At 36.2% G+C, this 23,589-nt stretch overlaps 1 protein-coding gene across 9 annotated transcripts in view; it reads right to left on the bottom strand.

Moving 5' to 3' along the window:
• Positions 1-23,589, bottom strand: part of ROBO1 (roundabout guidance receptor 1) — a 1,122,251-nt gene that overhangs the window by 104,485 nt on the left and 994,177 nt on the right. For all 9 annotated transcript variants that reach the window (XM_073892039.1, XM_073892029.1, XM_073892010.1 and 6 more), the window contains 3 exons: positions 6,612-6,732; positions 6,121-6,259; positions 3,378-3,505 (listed from right to left, as the gene is read on the bottom strand). In XM_073892039.1, the coding sequence (XP_073748140.1) occupies positions 3,378-3,505; positions 6,121-6,259; positions 6,612-6,732 (388 nt within the window). The remainder of the gene's footprint in view (positions 1-3,377; positions 3,506-6,120; positions 6,260-6,611; positions 6,733-23,589) is intronic.

Below are 23,589 nucleotides of genomic sequence, written 5' to 3' on the forward strand. Positions count from 1 at the left end.
AAAAAATAAAGGGGCACTTGACTGAATCAGTCAGTGGAGCATGCAACTATTGATCGTGGGGTTGTGAGTTCAAGCCCCACGTTGGGCATGGAGCTTCTTACTTTATTTAATTTTTTAAAAGATTTATTTATTTATTTGAGAGAGAAAGAGCACAAGCAGGAGGGGGAGAGGAAGACAGAGAGAGAATCTCAAGCAGACTCCACACTGAGTGTGGAGACCGCAAGGGGCTTACTCTTTAAAAACAAAAACAAAAATAAAACATAAAAACAAATTAAATTTCTATGTTCAGACCCAGATTCTTAAATCAGGTTCTCCAGGGGCATCCCAGATAATTGGCATATTTAATAACCTTCAGATACGTATAGATATGTAAGTTCAGATACATTCAGATAACAAACTTCAGATAAGTTTAGGACACCCTGCCTAGTTCTACCTTTGGCTCTAGTCTCTTTCAAACACAGACCAGTAGGCAGCCATCATAAGATGGCAGTCTATTCAACTTTGATCCCACAGAACCTACTACTGACATTCAGAATCAAAGCCACCAGAAGATGCTTGAATTTCCCTTAGGATGTCCCTATGATATTTTTACCACTCAAGCAGAAGGTTGGAATCCATATTCATATTTCAAATTAACAAGTATTTATTAAATAATGTGCCTACTCTATGTCCAGTATGATGCTAATCACTGTGAAGACTACACAAGTACAAAAAATAAGAAAATCCTTAGAAGGAATATTGAAAGAAAAATGTACAGGTAGAGTCTCCAAGAAAGCAGAATTGGGATTTCAAGAAAAAAAATGGAAAAAAAAGAAGTGATTCTCAAATCAAATTTATTTTTTAAATATTAGAACTAACCATGTCTGTACTGGGGATGAAAATCCAATGGGCACCCCCACTGAAGAGGGTTTTTTTTCCAGTATCTTCTACCTGGAGCACAGAGTTTTGTTGCCCAACATCAACTCCCAAAATTAAGTATTTCTTGTATGAGGGGTGAAGGAAAGGAAGATTATTTGAGCCCATACTGACTCTAGTAGTTCCTTTTAAAAATGAACCACAAATAAAATACAGAAATGAATATACTACTGAATTTATTATAATGGTTTCCTGCTATCAAATGGATTCATTTCAAATTAGTTTCTCTTGTAAGTAGTATTTTTCTGTATTCGATCTCAAATGAAGAAAAAAATACAACTTCTCAAGTTTCCTTTTTTTTTTCCTTAGTTATCTTCTGTAGTTGGGAATCATATTACTTCCTTTGGCATATTATGCATACTATCCTAGAATGTTAAAGATATTTTAACAGTGATATTAACATGCAAATTTTATTTTAATATTTGGATAAAAGAATACATTCTCATCAATATACAGATCTTTCACAAGTTTATAGAAAACCCAATGCAGTTGAAATAAAAAATTCTAAATTCTTTTTTTAACTCTAAATTTTTTTTTTTAAGATTTTATTTATTTATTTGACAGAGAGAGACACAGCAAGAGAGGGAACACAAGCAGGGGGAGTGGGAGAGGGAGAAGCAGACTCTCCACTGAGCAGGGAGCCCGAAAAGGGACTCAATCCCAGGACCCTGGGATCATGACCTGAGCCGAAGGCAGATGCTTAAAGACTGAGCCACCCAGGCGCCCCTTAATTCTAAATTCTTAAGGTAGGTTCCAGATTTGATCATTTGTACCCAATTTCCATTGAAATCCAGGCTTAGGGAGTAAGAAGTCCATATGGAAAACTTAAGGCTGAATTAGCTTTGGATTCAGTTTAAAATTGCAGAAAGGGAAAAAAATTAAAAAATAAATAAAATTGCAGGAAGAAATTCTATTTTGATTTCAATGTCCACTATAGACACAGAGGAATGGCTATTATTAATAAAAGCATCAGACTACCAAGGTAAAGGACTTTAAAACATAAAGTGAAACGTATCTCTTTGACTAATGTGATAGACAACCAGCCTCCCTGTCACAACTGCCTAAAGAAAGACACAGCTTTTCATGCCTTGTCTTCGTTCTGGGCTCCTTTTACTCCCTCTGGAGGGCTTTTGAAGATTTGACATCTCTTAAATTTGTACTTGCTCTAAACGTAAAGGGGTTTCCTTTTCTTACAGTTTTAGTCTTACATGGAGTTCAGGTCTAACTTAGATGAAAGAGAAGTAGTTTAGGCCTTAGAAATTCAATGTTTGTTCTTGATCTTTTCTTTTTTTTTTTCTTTTGTTTTTATGAGGTTGAGCTAAAAACCCTAAAGTGGGACATAATGGCTTACAGAAAGAAAGAAAATATTCTTTCTTCTTCTTCTTTTTTTTTAACTGTAAAAAGCCCACAAGGCTCTTTTATAGAAAGCCCACAGTAGAAGCACTCCTCAAAAGCCACCTTTTTCTTCACAATAGCCTTAGAGGAGACAGTGTTCAGGAAAGATGACAGTGCCAAGTGTTGCTAATGTCAGACCCAGAAACAAACTAAGTGGGTTAGGACCCAAATCCCTGTTTACTCTATATACTTGTCAAAATAGGGGAGTTTTTTTCACAAGCAAAATGTTTTCTAAAGGTCATTTTGTCTCTCAGATTCCACAATACAGAATCTGTCCCTAAAAAGAAAAAAAAAATGAGAGAGTTCTCGGATGAGACATAGTGAGAAATAATCGGTATGGTATCATGAAGAAAAGGGATTATGAAAATGGAAAACATCTGGATTATGGATATAAAGGAGGTGAAAGAACCATTTCTGGCACGTAGGTTTTAAGACGTGAGTCTGACATTCAAAAACTTGTGGCCATCAAATGTGGCATCCATTTGGGCTCATGTAACATCAAATAATAAATCTGTATCAGAATTAGCCAAGTGCAGATGCAATTAATTCATTCAACAGACATTTACTGAATGTCTGTTATTTCACAGGCCTGTAGGAATAAAAAAAAGATGGTGGGTGTTCTTCCTCTGTGGATGGATCGTACATTTTAGAGTGAATTAGAATTTTCTTATTTCGGTGTTCTCAGTTGTACAGACCCTGGAAAGTGCATGGTCTGAAGGACTGGTAGATTTGTTTCCATTTAAAGACAACGTTTTCATGGTAATAGCTGTCATTTAATTAAAAGATTAGAAGGGCTCTATGTCTGAAGGCCCAGAGATTAAAGCACACTCTCCTCCTCTACTTCACCAAGGCAGACCTCTCCATAATTTTAACAACTTAATTCAATTTCCTGTAACAAACACTTGTAGAGCTCCCATAGGCAAAATAATAATTTCTCTAAATTATGTTTGAATGAAATATTGATAGCACTACTTGAAGTCTATATTTAATGTAAACTACTCGAATAAATCATATTTTCTTCTAATGTCCACATCATCCTTCTATGATAAAGCAACCACAAGCCCTACCTTGGACAGTCAGAGTAGCTGATGCTTCAGCTTTTCCAACCATATTTTCTGCAACACAAGTGTATGACCCCATGTCACCAGCCATCACTTTCCGAATCTTCAGAGTATGATCATCTCTGATTTCATATCTAGTGACATAACAAACAAATGCAGAGTTAAGTGACATGCTACTTAAAAAAAAAATCCCATCATTAGCAATATGATGCCTCTAAGGCAACAAATCAACAACATGAAATATTCTCTTCAGAAAATTTAAAACAAAAGGTGAAATTTTGTGGTGTCCCTTTTTGTAGGCATGCAGATAGAGCCTGTTTTCCCAATTATGCTGGCTAAACAATTAAAATATTTTCCAAAAGGATACTTTTGGGCAACGTTGGCACTTCTTCATTCATTTCCTCAAGCTACTGTCCTCATACTAAAATTAAAAGATGGTGACGGTTAAATAAATTCTTATTATATGCTGGACTTTGTTTTATAGGTTTCATCTTTTAAAATTCTTACAACAACTACGTGAAGTATTGGAATGCCTGGGTGGTGCTGTTGGTAGAGTGTCCGACTCTTGGTTGCGGCTCAGGTTGTGATTGTAGGGTCATGAGGTTGAGCCCCACATCAGGTTCTGCACTCAGTGCCAGAGTCTGCTTAAGTTTCTCTCTCCCTCTCCCTCTGCTCCTCCTGCTTGTGTGCTCTCTCTCTCTCTCAAATAAACACATCTTTTTAAAAAATCCAATTGTATGAAATATTGTACTCATCTCCATTTTAAAGATGAGAAATTGGAGGCATAAGAAAGTAAGGTCACCTGGCTTTGGCTCTCACCTGGTTTGGTGGCAGAGTTGATGCCTGAACCCAGGCTCTCATTCTAGAGTGTACTTGCCTTGACTCATCTCTCCCCTTCAATGTTGGGTTTCTTTTGAAGTTTCGCTTTCATCCTCTTTTTATTCTACATAATATCCCTGAGTTATATTAGCTACTGTAGGTTAAATATTGATCAGCTGCACAAACATTCCCAACCCCTATTTCACTGAAGCTCCAAATTCATAATCCCAACTGACTGAGAGTTAGACTATATATCCCACAGGTATCTAATATTTCTTATGTTAAATACAACTTTCTTTTCTTTCCCCCCTTGTGTAAACCAACTTCTCCTCATATAATCTCCTGGTATCTTCCTCCACCAGCCCTCTATATCTAACAAATCATCCAATTCATCAGTTTAGTTTCAGAGATTTCTCTCTACTATGGATCTCTATCCCTATTTCCTGCCCCAGGTCACGCAATCCACATCTATTTTCTGGACAAAAACGACAATGGTGACCCTGCCATTAGCTTCACCCCACATTAATGTAATATCCACAGGGCTAAAAAATTATTTTCTCTAAAAAGTAATCCTGTTGAGGGTGTCTGGCTGGCTCAGTTGGTAGAGCATGTGACTCTTGAGCTCAGTATTGTAAGTCTGAGGCCCACGTTGGCTGTAAAGATTGCTTAAAAATAAAATCTTTTTTTAAAGACTTATTTATTTTTGAGAGCGAGAGAGCGAGTGTATTGGGGGGAAGGGCAGAAGGAGAGGATGAGTCTCAAGCAGACTCCACACAGAGTGTGGAGCCTGACGGGGGGGCTCGATCTCACAACCCTGAGACCATGACCTGAGCTAAAACCAAGAGTCAGATGCTCAACTGACTATGTCACCCAGGTGCCCCTAAAAATAAAATCTTTAAAAAATAAGTAATCCTGTTCAGACTAATCCCTTTTGACTCATCCGTGTGCATGCAATAGGATTCAAAATTCCTCAGTCTACTATACAAAGTTCCTGATCATTTGGCCCCAGTATCTCCAACCTGATATAGCTTCTTGCCACATGCCCTATGAGCTACCCATGCTAAACTTCCCACCACTCAAAGCGTGTGATGTTCTTTCTCAGATTTGTGTCTATGTTGTAATGTCTCTTTTCCTGGAATACTCTCTTCTCTTCTTTCTTGCTTTTCAAATTTATACATATTTTTCAAGGCATGGCTTACATGTCACTTTCCTGTGAACACTCTCTCCTGATTTCCTACTCCCCCAGGCCTCCATCTCTGTGACAAAAGGTTTGCCATGTTATTCTGTATCTATCCACACAAATCTTTTGGGAGCTCCTTGAGAGCAGAACTATGAAGCCACTGTAACCCCAAAACCTAGCAAGGGCTCAACACGTGTTTGCCGAATGAATGGACAGACAGCTTAAAGACAACACCTGAAAGCATCATTTCACGGTCTCGTTCCCTGAGGCTGCAAGTATACCTCCACTCTTAACCAGTTTCAAGACTTGACAGATACCAAGAAACTCTGACTTCTCCTACCCTTCCCTGGTGATTCTGTAGCTAAGGAAATAGAAACCTGCTTTTTAATTGGCTCATACCTGTATTTTTACTGCTATACCTCCCCCCTTCCTTTTCCCACCTACTCCCATACAAGAAATGGCTAATAATTGTGCTCTGGTTGGACAGAAGAGAAACCTATTGAAGGAAAAATCACATTCTACAAGAGTTCCCTGGGCAGGCCAGGGTCATGAATCTAAAGTTCTTATGTGAAACCCTCAGAGAAAGCGTGATAACCTCCTCCTGATTCTGATTATCTCTAATATTGCATCTGGCCCCTGATCAAAAAGTCTAGAGTAGACTAGTCTAATGGCACGTGTATAAGCAATGGTCCAATGAGAACAGTAGAAATTCTGAGTGGATGAATCATATCACCAAATTCCGATCTGTACCTGGATTTGGGCAGTTCTCCATCGTCTTTTCTCCATCGTACCGTAGGCACAGGGTCACCTCGGGCCTCACATTTGAATTCTGCACTGTCATCCACAGTTACAGCCAAGTTACTAGGTCTCTTCACAAACGATGGTCTCTCTAAAATTAGAAAAAGCCATCTCAAGAACAGATAAAAATAAACAGACTAAAAACCATTTTAGATGTTCATAAAGACATTTATAATGTAAAATATTATTTAGAAAATTATTTCACAAAGTTCCCTTCTTCTAGAAGCTCCTCTCTAGGTTTCGAGTTTTCTCCTAGTTTTTTTTCCCATGTCTTGGCTACTTTAGCTCAGGCTACTTGATTAATTTCTTGTCTCCTCTCCCACCCCGGTAAAAATACTCGTTTACCTTCTAAAAAGATGACTTCTTTCTCCTGGCTATAAAGAAACTGAAAAATGATAAGCGATCTACTTTACAGTGAGTGGATTAGATAAAATTTCACTTACCCAAAACAGTTAGCTCTGCTACTTCACTCTCACGTTCCCCAACCATGTTGGTACCAACACAAACATATTTGCCAGCATCACTTTTGCGGGTGTAAGTAATCATGAGCTTTCCACCTCGTATCTTAAAAAAAAGTTTTACAGGAATACTATTACAATTACTTTAGCCATGTTGATATGACAGAAATCTTCATAAGTGAAGTCTACTTTCCAAATGAAGAACAAAGCATAATTATATCAAAAAGTTGATGTGCAGTATTTGCTATATTTATAGGTAGTAAGTTTAGACAGAATTTATACCAAATATAAAAGAGGCCAAACACTTTTACTTACCTACATCTTCTTATACAGGTATTGCATTCTGTACAACTAGAAATCTATATTTCTAAACTGGCCAAATTCTTTCATATCATTTAGTTAAATGAAAACCAAACAAGTGCATGAATAATTCAGTTAGCAAGCAGGAAAAAAAAGGAAATTCTTTTTTTTTTTTAGATTTTTTATTTATTTATTTCACAGAGAGATTGAGAGCACAAGCTGGCAGAGGGGCAGGCAGAGGGAGAGGGAGAAGCAGGCCCCCCGCCGAGCAGGAAGCCTGATGCGGGACTCGATCCCAGGATCCTAGGTTCATGACCCAAGCCGAAGGCAGATGCTTGACCGAATGAGCCACTCAAGTGCTCCAGGAAATTCTTAATACCATATGAGCATAATTAATATATAAATTCAGATTAGCTATAAGTGATTTCAAGGAAGTGTATTCTAGTACTAGAAGATGTGGAAATAAAAATGTCTCTAATTACTTAATTTGTCAGAATTGCTTTAAAGGAATATATCGTTAAAGATCCCAAACCGTGCACAAACTGACGTGGTCTAAAAAAACATAGGTGTTGCTGCTGCCCAAGCAGTTTCTTGGGGACTTGGGAGGCAGAGACTGAACAGACCCCAATAAATCATCTCAAAAGTCATTTGGACACACTCTTGAACATTTAATTATTTGAAGAAGAATTAATTACAAATGTAAGCCGACTTCCAGTACAATAAATAGGCTGAAGTTAACTATGAATTAAGATCAGTTTGAGGAAACTGAACTATCTTTACTTAATTTAATAGGCTTTTGGTGGAGAGTTGGGTTCAATTACCCAGGAATATCTATAATGCTCTGAACCTTGGAAAGGTTTTGTCAGGGATACCTTCTAGAATGTTTCTTCATGAAGGTTTTGAACTCAACCTCACAGTTATTCTGTATAGTGTACTGATGAGAGAGGGAGAGAGAGAGAAAGAGAAAGAGAGGGAGGGAGGGAGGGAGGAAGGAAGCAGGGAAAGGAGGGGGGAAGGAAGGAGAGAAAGAAAGTGGGAAGGAAGGGGGGAAGGAAGGACTGGAGGAGAAAAAGCAAAGCAAAGGCAGGAAAGAACTATTCAAATGGAATTGTTTTTTCATCATAAACTTGTAGTTTACTGAAACCACTACTTCATGAAGGTGGGTCATATTGTCTTGGAGTGCTGAAATTGCTTAGTTTCAATCTAGACACCCAAACTAGACACTGAGTCCAAGTCTTTATGTGTTAGGACAAACCAAATATTAATATTGCAGTTTTCATTTCTGTGGCTTTTACAACTTAATATTTTTTCAGTCATTTTATCAAAACAATAATCATGATTCTCTAGGTACCATTACAAAAACCACACGGGGACTTTTCTCTGTATTGCTCATGACTCTATCCCTCAAACCTAGAATAACGCCTCCACATAGTAGTCACTCAAATGATTTTTGTTGAATACAAACTGCTTTTATACACAAAATCTAGTCTGTTATCCAATGAAGGTTTATAGCCGTTACATATATATATGATATATATATATATATATCATACATATATCTCATATCTGGTAACTGCTATCATACTATATGTGTAATTATATATATATTTATATATATATAATTTTATACATATATATAATTTTCATATATACTTACCTAAATTTCACACAGAATAACACAAAGAAATAAATGTCACACAAAAACAAATAAACCTTCTAAAAGTTAATGACTGTCAATACTTTGTGTGCAGTCTTCTTTTGTCTCTCTCTCTCTCACACACACACACACACACACACACACAATATAAATAGACATGATATAGATCCACCTCCACCTCTACATCTACTCACACACACTTTTACTAAAGTAGAATAATGTGGTATATGCTCTTCTATATGCATTTTCAACTCAATAATATGTTGAGAATATTTTTACATATTAAATGTTGAAGACTGGGGTGCCTGGCTGGCTCAGTCATTAAACATCTGCCTTCGGCTTAGGTCATGATCCCAGGGTCCTGGGATCGAGCCCCGCATCGGGCTCCCTGCTCGATGGGAAGCCTGCTTCTCCCTCTCCCACTCCCCCTGCTTGTGTTCCCTCTCTCGCTATGTCTCTCGCTGTCAAATAAATAAATAAAATATTTAAAAATAAATAAATGTTGAAGATCTTGTAGACAGATTCTCCCCAACCATTTCAATGACTAAATAGTATTCCATTATACATAGTATTCATTGAATAGATTTATCATATTTTACCAAACTATTGCCCTATCGATAGACATTGAAGATATTTCATTTTTTTCCCTCTTCTAAATCAGCATCTTTTCTCACATGTGCAATTATCCCATTAGAAAGTCTCAAAGTGGGAGTCTTAATTCAAGTCCACCCAACCTTCAGGCTATTGGTTCTCAGTGCTATTTTATGTTTCATTAAGTGGCTTTTGTGTGAATATATCATTTACATTTTGGTCTTTATCATAACACTGCTATGAAGCTGTTAGAGAAAGTGTTCTAGTAACTTCATTTTTCACTTACAAGGAACCAGCAGCTCAGCAAAGCATAATCTCCTCTCCGTAAAGCTCCACTATGCCCATGATGACAGTATGTTTTAATTCTGCGTTTCAATGCCAGATTTCCTCCCTGACTCTGAACTCTGAGGCAGGGAAGCATATCTCATTTGTCTTTTAGCCCCAAGATTTGTCACAATATCTAGTAAATAGTAAAAAAAAAAAAAAAAAAAAAATTGTGGAAGGAAAGTGACTTGCCCAGTGTCACTTAGCAAGCTAAAAACAGATTTTAGCCAAGATATATGTCTTTGGCTGCACGAGATGTGCAAATGACAGGAAACACACAGCCCACAGCACTTATAATTGTGATTTAATGAACTTAAGCTTAATAAGCTTGACTTCTTGAGGTTCAGAAAATTTGAGAATCATATCAAGATCCAAACTATTAAGATCCACTGTCACCTTTTGTCATATACTTACTTTGAAACACTTCCCATAAACATTCCTAAAATCTTGAGGAAGCAAAATCATTCCGGCAAAAATGAAGGTGACAAACTCTATTCCTGATAGGAAAGTTAAATGATCTGAGATGTGGTCCTGGATGATGTTCTGTTATTGGTTCTTTAATTTTGGATAGGACATTGAGCTCCTCCTATGCCTCACAATCTAACTTTAAATGTTTTTGTATGTTTAGGTGGTCACTTCAACGTAAGAGGTAGTCAACAAATACTCTAAGTATTCTATTTGTTTTAAAAGTCAATGAGTCATATCCAAAATAAAATAAAAGGCTTTGTGAATAATTTTAAAGTACATTCAAATGTGGAGAAAAAGGAGAGTCAAAGAATGGTAAAGTATATATAATTTTCAACAGTACAGACATTTTTACAGCTTCAGGATAACATAGTACTAATTTACTTTTACAAATCTTAAATACTTGGGAATGTAGAGTTTTAAATCAACTTGCTGATGCACACGTAGGCCACCAATTAACATTATATATTGCAGCCCAACAGTGTTATATTTTGAAAAGATCTCTCTACATTGAGAAGAACGAAAATTTTGTTAACATGAGTTATGAGAGGGCTGTCAGGGGATTCTCAGACAGAGGAAAATTCCAATGCTGCGCTGAATGGGAGGGAGCAATAACTAAGGTGAACTACAAATTCAAAGAAAGCCATCAAGTACTGAAGCATGTGTTGTTCACGGCCCGTTCCCATAGCTCTAGCTATACCCTTGACCTTGAACAACATGGGTGTGAACTGGGCAGGTTCATTTACACGCAGATTTTTTCAATAAATATAGTATAGTACTGCAATGTATTTTCCCTCTGGTTTTCTTTTTTTTTTTTTAAGATTTTATTTATTCATGAGAGACAGAGAGAGAAGCAGACTCCCTAAGGAGCACAGAGCCCAATATGGGACTCGATCCCAGGACTCTGGGATCATGACCTGAGCCAAAGGCAGACGTTTAACCATCGGAGCCACTCAGGCGCCCCTCCCTATGTTTTTCTTAATAACATTTTCTTTTCTCTAGCTTACTTTATCATAAAGATATGGTATAGAATACATATAATATACAAAATATTATGTTTATGTTATGGATAAGGCATCCAGTCAACAGCAAGCTATTAGTTAAGTTTGGGGAGAATCAAAAGTTATACACAGATTTTCGACTGTGCAGGGGGTGGACACCCGTAACCTCTATGATGCTCAAGAGTCAACTGTATTCATTCCTGGCTCAATCTTGGAAAAACTTCTCTAAATCCATCTGCCAGGAGACTTATGCTTTGGTGACACATAGCTATGTTTTGCTACCAAATATAAATAGAGAAGCCCTTCCTCTTTTATAAGATTTTAATTTACAGACTGCTTTACAGATTTTAATTTACAGACCATGTTTACTCTTCAAATTAAAAATAACCCACCAGGCATTTTACAAAATATTTTCTCTGTCCTTTGTAAGTAAATACTAGTTGTACGGACCACTATGACATTTATTTCTACGAGAAATGTTTTTAAATGAATCCAGTATCTCAATAAGCTTTTTTCATTAGAATCATAATATGACTAAAAGTATACATTTATCACACCTGTTCATTTATATATAATTTCTGTATCAATGAAAAAAACCTGAAATAACTAATGAGGCCTAGAAATAAAAATATTAACCTTATAAGGCATTTTTTGAAAAATGCATTTTTTTCTTGAACAACAGCAGAGATATTAATCATCAATGGCTACATGAAGTCAACTAAATTGTAGCTTCCTCCCTCCTCCCCCCCACCAAGGTGGTCTTTACCAACATTATGTGGTTGGAACAAACTCAAAATGAAAATATATACAAAACCTTTAAAAAGAGAGAGAGAGAAGATTTCTAAATCCCAGATAATCTTTCAAATTCATCAGAAGTAGATACAGTCACATAGGAAAGCAAGGTGAGCATGGGCCCTGGAATCACCGCCTGTTAATATACACATGTGATGTCAGGCAAGGCGTTCATTCCTCTGTACCTCTGTTTTTCATCTCTAAAATGGGGATTCTCTTACCATACAACTCCAAAGATATTGAGAGTTTTATGAGATAAATCATATAAAGTACTTAGAAAAATGCCTGCACATTATCATAATTATATATTATGCTTACGGATTTAAAGATTAAAGAGACATTTGCCTAATCAAAACCAATCTTCCTTTGTAAAGCTACATCCAGAAGCTTTTTATTAAAATTAATTAGTAACACATCTTCCACTGCTTTTGTCAGAAAAAATGTTTATTTGCATCAACATAGCAAAGCCTTAGAAACAAGTAATTCTCAGGCCAAATACAGTCTTATTTCCTCCAAAACAGTGATTCTTTATGAGGGCAATCACCTGCCCTCTCCCAGGAAATATGTGGCAATGCCTTAAGATATTTGTGGCTGTCACCATTGAGAGGGGGAACAGGGGTGTTACTAACTCCTGGCGGGTAGGGGCCTGGGAGGCTTTGAAACAGCCTACAATGCACAGAGGAGTCCTCCACAAATAAGGAATTATCACACCCAAAATGTCAATAGTGCTGAGGTTGAGAAATTTTGTTCTAAAGGCCTGGCTCGGGCCTAAGGATAAACGCTGGATTTAAAGGACAACAGGAAGGAGGAGTTAAAATTAGACAAAATAATGTGTTTGGGGTGCCTGGGTGTTTCAGTCGTTAAGTGTCTGCCTTTGGCTCAGGTCATGATCCCAGGGTCCTGGGATCGAGTCCCACATCGGGCTCCCTGCTCCACGGGAAGCCTGCTTCTCCCTCTCCCACTCCTCCTGCTTGTGTTCCCTCTCTCCCTGTGTCTCTCTCTCTGTCAAATAAATAAAATCTTTTAAAAAAATGTGTTTATTCTATTTGGGAAATCAGTGCTGCAACTTCTGAGATTAGTATAAATACCGCCCCCCCCACACACACACATACACCTTCTACCCTGTTAGTAAGACAATTTCACTATAAAATACTACATTCCATTCTGTATTTGCTGGCAATAATGGTTAGGGGTCTCCAAGCAGACATGACAACTTAAATGGAAAACTAAACAAGGCTCACCAAACCTGGAAGAAACTTATCTCCTTAAACACGTCAGAGCCTGAAATTGATAAAGGTGAAGGAAGAAACAACAAAGTGCAGCAAATAGAGAAATAAAAAAAAAATGGGTGAAAATGGTAGTCTTCAATTTCTATAAATTCAAGTTGATTCTGGCAATATGTCAATGGCTGAATGGAAACAGAGCTAAGCAAAAGCCATCATTTTATTCTCTATGGTCACAACTGTAGACTACATGGGGGCCTGTTTTGTTGTTTTTTTTTTTTTTTTTAATAAACAAAAGAACAGGGAAAACACAGTACTACAACCCTGATCAAATATTACACACCGGCTCTCAAGCAGGACCTATTATTAATCATCACCATTTTATGTTGAGTCATATAACAATATTGATTGTAAAGGGTGACTTTATACATTCTAAATCTTGGTAGCCCTTTGTAAACCAAAAATTGACATTTCCTCTCTACATAGAAAGGAAAAATGTGTCTAACACAAAACACTATAAATGTGAAAATAGCCGTATTTAAAACAAGCTAAGAAATATGTCTTGGCAGGTCTCTTCCTGCAACTGGATCTGACAGCCAAATTGTAAACCTATCAAAAACGAGTTTGTATAATGAACAGACACAATGTTAAACACTGCACTGCAGCAACACTCCTTCAATTAACATAATCCGGGTGGTGGAGAAGCAGATCTCGTTAAGCTTTCAGACAATATACTGGCATCTAGCCTATGTCAAAAATCTAAGTCAGAGGTCCTACTTCCTCATTACCATATACCTTACCAGACCACGGTGGTAACCACATTAGAAACCTACATTTCCATAAGCTCTAGACAGTGCTTAAAGGGGGGCCTCAGCTATCTACATCCGTGATAAAAACAAAACAAAACAAAGGTTCTCTCAGGGGACTTGTTCTTTTTTGGGAAGGAGACAGAAGAGGAAAAAAAGAAGAAAGTCGTAAAGAATTTTAAAGTTTGAAATATCAGCCTCTGAATTTTTAAAAAAAAAGTATTTCAGAGACATTAAGGTATAGAACACATCAATGTATTTGATACACCGGATTCTTATAAACTAGCATTTTTCCCTTTAAAAAATAATATGTGGTCATTTTCCTCTCTTCTCTCCTAGTCCTTAAAGATTTCTCTGAAGCTGTTGAAAATCCCTTTCTAGAATGTTTTCCTCTTTACTAGACTGTCTACTAAATACCAAGATTATATAGAAAAATCAGGCATAAAATGTAGCTTTTTAACCAAAAAGAGAATCATTTTATATTTCCAGTAAGCATGAAAAAATCAGAATTAGAACTTCAATCAGAATTCTTATTTCCATAATACAAGAAGAAAAACTGATTACCTTTGTACATATAGAAGCATGTTTTCTTTAAAAAAGTAAATTAAGTAAGTTTTGTCTGATTATTCAATTAAGTATATAGCCTACCCTGCAATCAGTACTTACAATCAGAAATAAAGATGAACTTAAAATGAACTCCTTGGTATGTCTTCATTTTCTACCCTAAAGCAAGTCAGATGATTTGCAGTATCTGTTGCACAGGAATTTTTTTTTCAGGCATCACCCTCACGTTAGCCATACACCTCTAGGTTAACATACTAACCCAACTGGGGCTAATTAACTAGTTTGGCTACACAAAATCTTTTCTGCTTTTAATTACATTAACTTAATGTGACTTGAATTCAGCAGACCAAAAATGAAAACACTAATTATATTAAGGGCTTCAAAGATGATTTCAAATTGCTAACCACCAAACTGTCATATAATTTATCTCATTTCCTTTAATAGATTTTGCATTTAGAATCTGTGTTCCTTACTAGAAATACTATTTTTAAACTACATCATAACAGATTAAAAGAATAATGACTTAGAATGCTAAAGGAGAAATATGTTTAAATAATACCTATCAGACATACTTAGTTGTCATCATACCAGGGAGAAATTGTGCAGTACTGAATTTTTACAATTTTCAAAAAGATTTAAAGGCTCAGAAATATTCGTTTACAGTAGTGAAGTTTTGATTGCAGGGTTAACATGAAGAGTGAAATTTTTAAAGCACCTGAATTTAGAAATTATTTTTTTCTGAAAAACTTGATTCTTTGCCACTGTTCTCCCACTATTTTTGCAAAGTAAATAAGAGGAGAGGCTTGAATTACAGTCTAGTTTAGTATATATCATCCTTAAACAATTTACTACTAACTCTCTTTGGGTAGAATATCTGTTCCCAGCAATGTTGTCAATTCTGCCTGGATCTTTGACCTACAGCACGGATATCAAGCTGTTGTGAACTTGAGGAGAAGTACTTTGCATGGGCTTAAGACTTCTTAATGACAATGAGATACAGGTACCCCAGATGGCCAGCCATGGCCCCCAGACATTCTCCTTGGTGAAAGAAACTGCAGGGCAGTTTTGGATGGTCTCCACGGACTCCTTTCCACAGAGACATGTAGAAAAGAATCAGGACAACAGCTTTTAGTTTTTTTCAAATTTAGCATTAATTCAACAACAATGACAAAAAAATAAACCAAAAAGATATCTTGCTTGAGCAGGGAGCAGAGAGAGAGGAATTAAAATAATACCCACTACTTTCCCATCTGGCTGCAAAAGTGGTATCACTTTTTTTGTTGCTATAATGCAAACAATTCAGATTAAAGCGTCTGTGTTTTCTATAATGTACACTACAACAGCATCTTTCAAAAATAACCATGCTTTACTGCATTTGAAATTAAGCAAAAAGACTGGTGGTAGTGGAATTAAGTGTACAAATGATAGACAAAGGATTGGATAAAATACATGTCTCGTAGCAATCTAAAAAAAATTACAACCAAGCAAAAGATAATTCCTATAATTCAGATCTTGCACAATATGAAAGAAATTATTGTATTTATTATTTGGCAATATTCTTATACCTTTAGTTGAAAAAGAATAGTTAATAAAAAAGTCATGTCTAGAATTAAATCATTTCATGTTTTTACTAATTCTGCTTTAATATCATATATAGGTACTTTATATTTCTGAATATACATATTAATGATTGTGTTCTTGTTTCACTCTTTGGAACCTAAATTTTAATGTAGTTAGTAATCAGACACAAATTTAAATTTTTGATAAATTTCCACTATCAAAAATCACTGACCTAAAACAATTTGTATCTATTGCTCTAGTCACCATAAGCACTTTTCTTAGTATATAAACAAATTTCAAGAAAATTTTTACTTATTCTGTTTATTTGTACTACTCTTGTCACACAAAAATAATGCTTTTTAAAATATCAGGTATCCATGACGACATGATTTCATATTTAAGTCTCAAACATATGTTTTATTTTAAATAAACATATAAACAATACACCAGGATCGGGCCAAATCACGTTCTGCCTGGCTAACAAAGTTTATTTACTCTTTCTACTTTTCATAAAGGCTATTATCTCTCAATTCACTTTCTGAAAAATGTTCACCTCTCCCTACTCCTTTATTATTTCAGTTCACAGAGACCTTAGAGAGAGAGAGAGAGAGAGAGGGAGGGAGAAGGAAGAAAAAAATGCATTGTTTTAAATATTTCCCACTCAAGTCTCTTGATTAGATGTGACCTGGTTTCAGGCTGCTCATCCAAAGGTTGTTAGGTAAAGCTGCCTTGTACTCATCACCAGTTCCATACAGACTCGTGACACAATGAGGGCAGCAGGACCCCAGGGATGGGTTAAACTGAGAAAAACAGATTACAGAGGAGTATTCACAATATTTTTTTTACTGTAGATTATTTAAAAAATTAATTCAGATTTTAATCGCCCTGTAAAAAGTTTTCTCCTGGATATCACTCATCCACTGACTCATCTTCCATTCTTATGCAAAGCCCATTTCCTGTTCTGCAGTCTACTTAAGTGTAAATAATGTCCACGGGATTTGCCCAAAACACATCGTATAACATAAAGATGCCTGGGAAAGTACATATTCATTATAAAATATTATGTAAATGATAAATCGAAAGCAAGCAAATGACCATTTTGCATTTTTCTTGCGGACATTAAAAGGGGTGGTGTTACAAGGAGAAAACCATAACTTGTAGGTCTTTCAACTGTTCTCTTAGCAGAACAGAGAGGAAAAATAGGCAATTAGGATCTCTCCATTGGTGTCCCATATTTGCTTAGGCTGCATGCATAGAAGAGAACATGATCCAATTTCATTTGTTTGCTGGTACACTTTACAATACCATTTAAAAACCAACACGGTTTCAGCCAGGAGTCTAAACACACTCGGGTCATCAGAGGGAAGCAACAAGAGACTCATGCAGAAAAAGCAATTATCCCTGTGGGGGCACGTGGCTCTCTACAGCTTGGGGAGCTGGCCCGCTGAGAACACAGGCCTGGGAGAATTGCTGCCTAGGACTATGGCAGCTGCATTTCTCTGGTATTTCCATTTCCCCGACTAAACTTTTTATTTCTCCCTCATAGCAGTTTATAAATTGGTAGTTGGCTGTTCGCTGCTGCAGAGGCATACCTCCGATAATATGATCATAGACCACATCAGGAAGTGCTGTATTGCTAATTGCAGGCAAGGGGGAACCGCCCTACAGAGAGAGACACAGTTAAGTCGCAGGGAGAGGAGAATTTTCTTTGTGAAGGTATAAATTATTACCTTTCTGTCTACCGAGTTTCTATCACCAGAGGACCTTCCTGTGAATCCTCATTTTAACAAGGAAGAGTAGAAAAGAGACACAGTCTCCTTAAAACCCACCTCTTTCCATGGAGTGTGGCTCAAAGTCAGTATAAAGACTTGGGTTTGGCATTTTCTCTTAGACACCCATTTTCTGGAGCCAGTCACAGTTATGTAGCCTAAAGCAATCAACCAAGAAAGCCCCCTTTAATTTACTGTATTTCAAACCAGGGGCAGGCAACTGCTTGGTGCTGGTGAAATGGAGAGCAGATAAACAGGGAAGGCTTTTAGCTGATTCCCCAGGTGTCTGGTTCCCCAATCATTAAGATCAGAGCCCAAAAGTAAATCCTCATAAAAAGGAAGTAATATAAAGAGTGGTTTTGGAAGAAAATAGCCTTTGCTAGCTATCTCCTAAAAGTAAGAAAGTTGATTGATTTTTACCTCTATGAAAATTATAGGTGTTACGTGGTAGAGTTCTGTATGCATATGAAAAATTAATTTAGCTCACAGCTATTAAAGTTAATGTATTAGTTCCTTCACAGGTCTCATGAAACAATGTCCTGCTGTTTTAAAGGTAAAAACGAAGTCTTATGGGCAATATTCACTTTTCTACAAAACCAGGTTTGCTTTTTATCACCTAGTCCAACCATCTGGCTATAATTCTGAATTTACATACAGTCACTGTTAGGACAGCCTGAAATAAAAATCTATGGAGGAATTATGACTATACTCTAGAAATAAAGATGACAGATGCTCATAGTATTTGAGGGAAGAAAAGCTCATTTTCAAACACTTGGCTCTTTCAAGTTACAAGTGCCCCAGCTGAAAATACTTTTCAAACAGTAAATCCCTTTTTCTCTCCATCAGTTCTTATGCTTAGATCTTCTCTATAGTTTTGGTCCAGTGTGAGAATTTCCCTCACCCCCAAATGCCTTGCTAAGATAATGCCTTTTCCAGAGACTGTGTATAATTTGTTACTCTTGAAATTTAAATGCACTTATATTCTGAATAAGATACATAACCATGGCAGAAAAAGTCAAATCAAGGTTGAGTATGCAAGGGATTCTTGGATTCAGAAATTCACAATGACTTTATGGAAATTAAGTAAGGAGAATTACTTAATGGAAACATTTATAATTTGAAAAAAGTAAAAAGCAATAAAATCCTTTAATCCTATTTATTGGGATTCTCTACAAATATGAATATCCCTAAAGTAGCTACACATTGAAGTAAACACCCACTCCCATTCTGTGGTATTTTAATTCCAGAGTCAAAGGGGAGCAAGAGGAGACTTAATCAAGCTTAATTGATTGATCAGAAGTCAGGGCTCATCAGACCAGGGTCAGAGACTCAATATCCATATGTCCAGTTGCTTCACTCTCTTTTATTGATCACAAGACTATGTCAGAACCTAGCTCCATTATTTGGCAAATGTGTGCCTCCTCCCATAAGGGACATCTAAGATAAAAATAATAACTCTCTTCTCCCCCAGGCGCCGTTCATGTTAAAACAAATGAAAATATATCTAAGTACTACCTAAGAAAGCAAATTGAGTAATTTCCTCATGTGAGAAAGACATTAAATTCATGAGAAAAAAAGGTTGGAGCTAGGGCTTAAAGGAACTCTTCTCGTTGGTTTACATTAAGCTTCAGAGTTACCCATGCACATTTCTCACTATTTCCTGAGAACTAATGATTAAGGCATGGACAAATAAGAAATAAAAACAAATGTATCATGACCCCTTATATTTCTATATTTATCTGTGAAAAAGGAAATTAGAGAGGACTGGTATTTGTTTAGGATAATCTTTCTCGGTTATGAATAGTTTAGTTCTCTGTTCAAGACAAAAGCGTCCTGAACAGAAAATGTAGTGCAAAAAGTATCAATGGTGTTAACGATCTCAGTGTTCTGAACTGCTCCTAACCCTAAGTCTGTAAGTATTTGAACTTTGAGTTGAAATTCAGAATTTTGTAAATTCTAGATTGCATCCACACAAACATAATGAGTAGCTATTCTAGTAACTAAATATTAATATTCCATTATTCTATTATATTATCCTATTTAATATTAATTATTAAATCCTAATAGAAGGAGGCTCCAGAATTAAGTGGTGGGAAAGGTTCTGGTGGAAGTGATGTTAGCCGGTGGAAAGATTAAGGAATAAGATAAAATCAATTAAAAAACAACAACAAACTTGATCCCATGAAATATAAACTCTAGAATGGTAAAGAACTTATCATATCTCTAGTATGTAGCACAATACCTACAGAAAAGACAATAATCAGATTTTTCAAGATCTAAAAAAGCAGATATATAGAATTCCTTGATTTCATTCATCACTTCAGAAAAAGGCTTGATATTTTAGAATTTAAGTTAGAAGTACACTATTTTATATTGCCTTGCAGAGGACAAATTCAAATTCTAATGACTTAATGTCAAGGTAATAAATAAATCTAAATTCTCTGATGATTCAAAAGTTTTAAAGGTTTTACCAACTGCAAAAATGTAGGTGTACCTGGGTACCTCAGTTGGTTAAGCGTTCGACTCTTGATTTTGGCTCAGGTTATGATCACAGGGTTGCGAGATCAAGCCCAGCCTTGGACTCCATGCTGGGCATGGAGCCTGCTTAAGATTCTCTCTCTCCCTCTCCCTATGCCCCGCTCCAAAAAAATCATCTGCAAAAACCTAACCCCTGAAAAAAATTAAGTCCTAAGTATAAAATGCCTTTGATGGTTTTCTCCAAAAGCACATGAAAATTATATCAGTGAGTCTGTGGTACATTTCATAAATGTATGAATGTATTTACACAGCAATCTGGATTATTATTGTTGTAGGTGATGAAAATCGTGATGTATCAACATGTGCTATATACACGACACTATCACATTCATCATCTTTGATTTTTACAACAGTCTTACAAGGGAAGTATATTTTCCTACTTGGGGATGAGAAAACAAGCTCAGAGAATATCAGCAACTTGCTCTACATCATTTAATAAGTGGATCAGAGCTCATTCTCCACAGATCCAAAATAAAGCTTACATAGAGTGCTTCTTTTGGAACAAAAAGCAAGAACTCATATTTTCTTCGCATCCCACACCACAAACTATGGATTAGCAATATCTTGCAAATGTATAGATCCCAAGACTCAATGGTGTGGCAAAGAGATAGGTGTTAGCCTGAGGGCCGTCCTTCCACCTGACTCCGTATTCAACCTGACTGATCTGGCTATCCAACCTGATTGCCCTTAATCCATCTGGGGGGGGGGGGGGGGGGGGGATGTGCATGTTTACACTTGACATCAGCATGTGTTCTTTGCAAGTAAAGTGTAGTTAAGTAAATATTTTATATTAGTTCCTACACAGAGGAATGGTTCTTCTTTCCTCATATAAACATAAACTTACTATCATGGCATGTTTATAATTTAAACAGAATATTTATAAGCTTCCCTAAAAAAGATGAGGAACTCTGACATGATCTTTTATAAGCATGATGCATGGGGCAATACGGTGGCATAATATGTCTAGGTGAGAGAAGAGTGACACCATGAACATTCAAAGGCAAAGAAATATGAAATGAGGGACTCCTGAGCAAATTACACGTTATCCACTCAAGGAAACAAATTGCCATTATTTTAACCAGTTTTACCCATATTGAGTTCAACTGCTCTTGAAATTTTCCCATACAAGATGATGCTCTTAAAGGTGACTTAAATAGGAGCCTGTTTCTACTGCGATCAGCCTTTAAAGCATTCATGATCACCTAGATTTGTAAGATTTAAGAAGGGAAAACCCGTGCCATCTGTTAGTAATTTTGTTAATGCACACCAGATTATTTTACAAGTGTACTATTTATCATATTATCAAATTCTTTGGGTTTAAGGAGATAAAAATTGAAGTGGTCAGATGTTACCAAGAGAATATTAGTGCTCTTAAAGCACCTATCCTTTGAACAAAAGAAATGCAAAATCAGCATTAGTTTAGACATCAGCCCCAGCATAAGATTTGGGATTCTTCTTTGAGAGAGTATCCTTATATAAAAGTGATAATAGTAAAAGATTGAGAAGTAGATAGAGTCAGTCTTAGCCAGTTACAAATAATGAAAAAGAAATCCCAACCTATTTAAAGGGGGGATTAAGGCTTAAAATAATTTCTTTGATTTCTGCATCTTGGACCATGTTAAAACATGGAAAGAATGCCTTGTACAATCAAGTGCACTTTTCAATCTACTCCTTTGCTTTTAAGATTACAATTCATTCTGCCTATGGTAAACAGAAAACAAATGAAGTCTGGGTCGTCCTGAGCAAACACAAAAATTACAAGCATTTAGAAAAGTCAGCTTTTTTTTAAAAAAACAGAGAATTGACCAAAATATATTTTGCTATCATTTAAATGTTTTCCAAATCACAGGTAAGATTTATAAGCAATGCTTTAAGATAAATTTTTTTAAACTGTATCTTTTGAGAAGCAATTCATCTGTGATTAATAGAACATCAAAAATAAAATAAACTGGTTAGAGCATCATCCTTGAAGCCACAAAAGATATACCTTTAATTTGGCAAACTACTTTAACCCATAATTAAACAAAGTGCTCCCAAACAGTAGTAAAATTTCACTAGTCCTTGGCTATCTGGAGAAATGTACCGGCCTGATCAAATATATCAAAGTCTTGGAAAATGAAGAAACGCAGCTGCTTGAGTGAGCATGTATTATAAGGGGAGAAAAAAGGCAGGTGGGAGTTGGGGAGGAACATTTGTAAGTCTGCTTTCTCTATCAGTATCCCCAGCTAATCTGAAATTCTTATTACAGGCTTTGTCATCTGACCACGTGTGTTCATTTCATAGAATTATAATACTTCTGGTTAGGATACTGTATTGATAATTACTTTGAATTATGAGGTACAACTTTTCTTTAGCTGATTACTCAAATGTCTGAGCCACTACTTTCTGGAAGGTCTACTCTGACTTCTGATCATGGATGCTAACCAGCAGTGTACATCCACATCAGGTTTCAGCCCAGTGAATTTCAGGAATTGACCGATTTCCATATGGAAGGTGGCTTGGGCAGATCCGCTAGGTACTCCCTATGTCTTCTAATGTTGTTTTGGCTGAAACCAGCATTTGAGTGGGAGTAGATTTTAGAAAAATATTCAAAACTGTTTTTAAGGAAAACTGTTTGGAAAAAAAAATCAGAAAGCCAGAATCATCTCAAAAGATTTAAAAGAGTCCTGACAAATAGCATGAAACACAAAACAGGATAAAACATCAACATTGTACAAGAACAAAACTGTTCAAGATTATTTTGATTTTTCACATATGTTAGGACTTGTACTCATAGGGACGTTCATTACATTACTTAGAGGAAACCTGAAAACTTTATAGTGTATTATTTCCTGTTTCCTGAACCAAAGACTATTTGTTGAAATAGAAAATACATTATCTGGCAGTCTTTAGTCTCTGCTACAGTACCTCTGCTTCCAAACCTACTTGCACCCTCTCTGTGATACTTGAATGAGTTTACATATACGTATGAGAACTTTATTAGGAATTACAACAAGGTGTCTCAAGGGACCTAGACAAAAATGGGCAAATGGACTCTAAATTGTAGAGCCCCTTAAAGGTAGATGCCATAGAGAAGGCGAGTCGTATATTTGATATACACTTAAAAATTGATCACATCAAAAACTAATGATGTATTGTATGGTGACTAACATAACATAATAAAATTAAAAATAAAATATTGATCAAAACAAGGTATAGCACAGTTTAATCCATTTTGTTTTGTTTTGTCCATTGAATATCTAATTCAAAAGAGTTCTTTTTCATTCTGAGGTTAAAAATCACTGGTCTCTTACCTTTCCAAGTTATAAATACCAATGCAGAATGAACGTTAACTGAAAATAAAGACAGAAACACTGAAAATAACACCTTCCAA

This window comes from Callorhinus ursinus, unplaced genomic scaffold, assembly GCF_003265705.2.
Source record: "Callorhinus ursinus isolate GAN/ISIS: 27379988/994484 unplaced genomic scaffold, GSC_fseal_2.0 scaffold1, whole genome shotgun sequence".
Classification (NCBI taxonomy): Eukaryota; Metazoa; Chordata; class Mammalia; order Carnivora; family Otariidae; genus Callorhinus; species Callorhinus ursinus.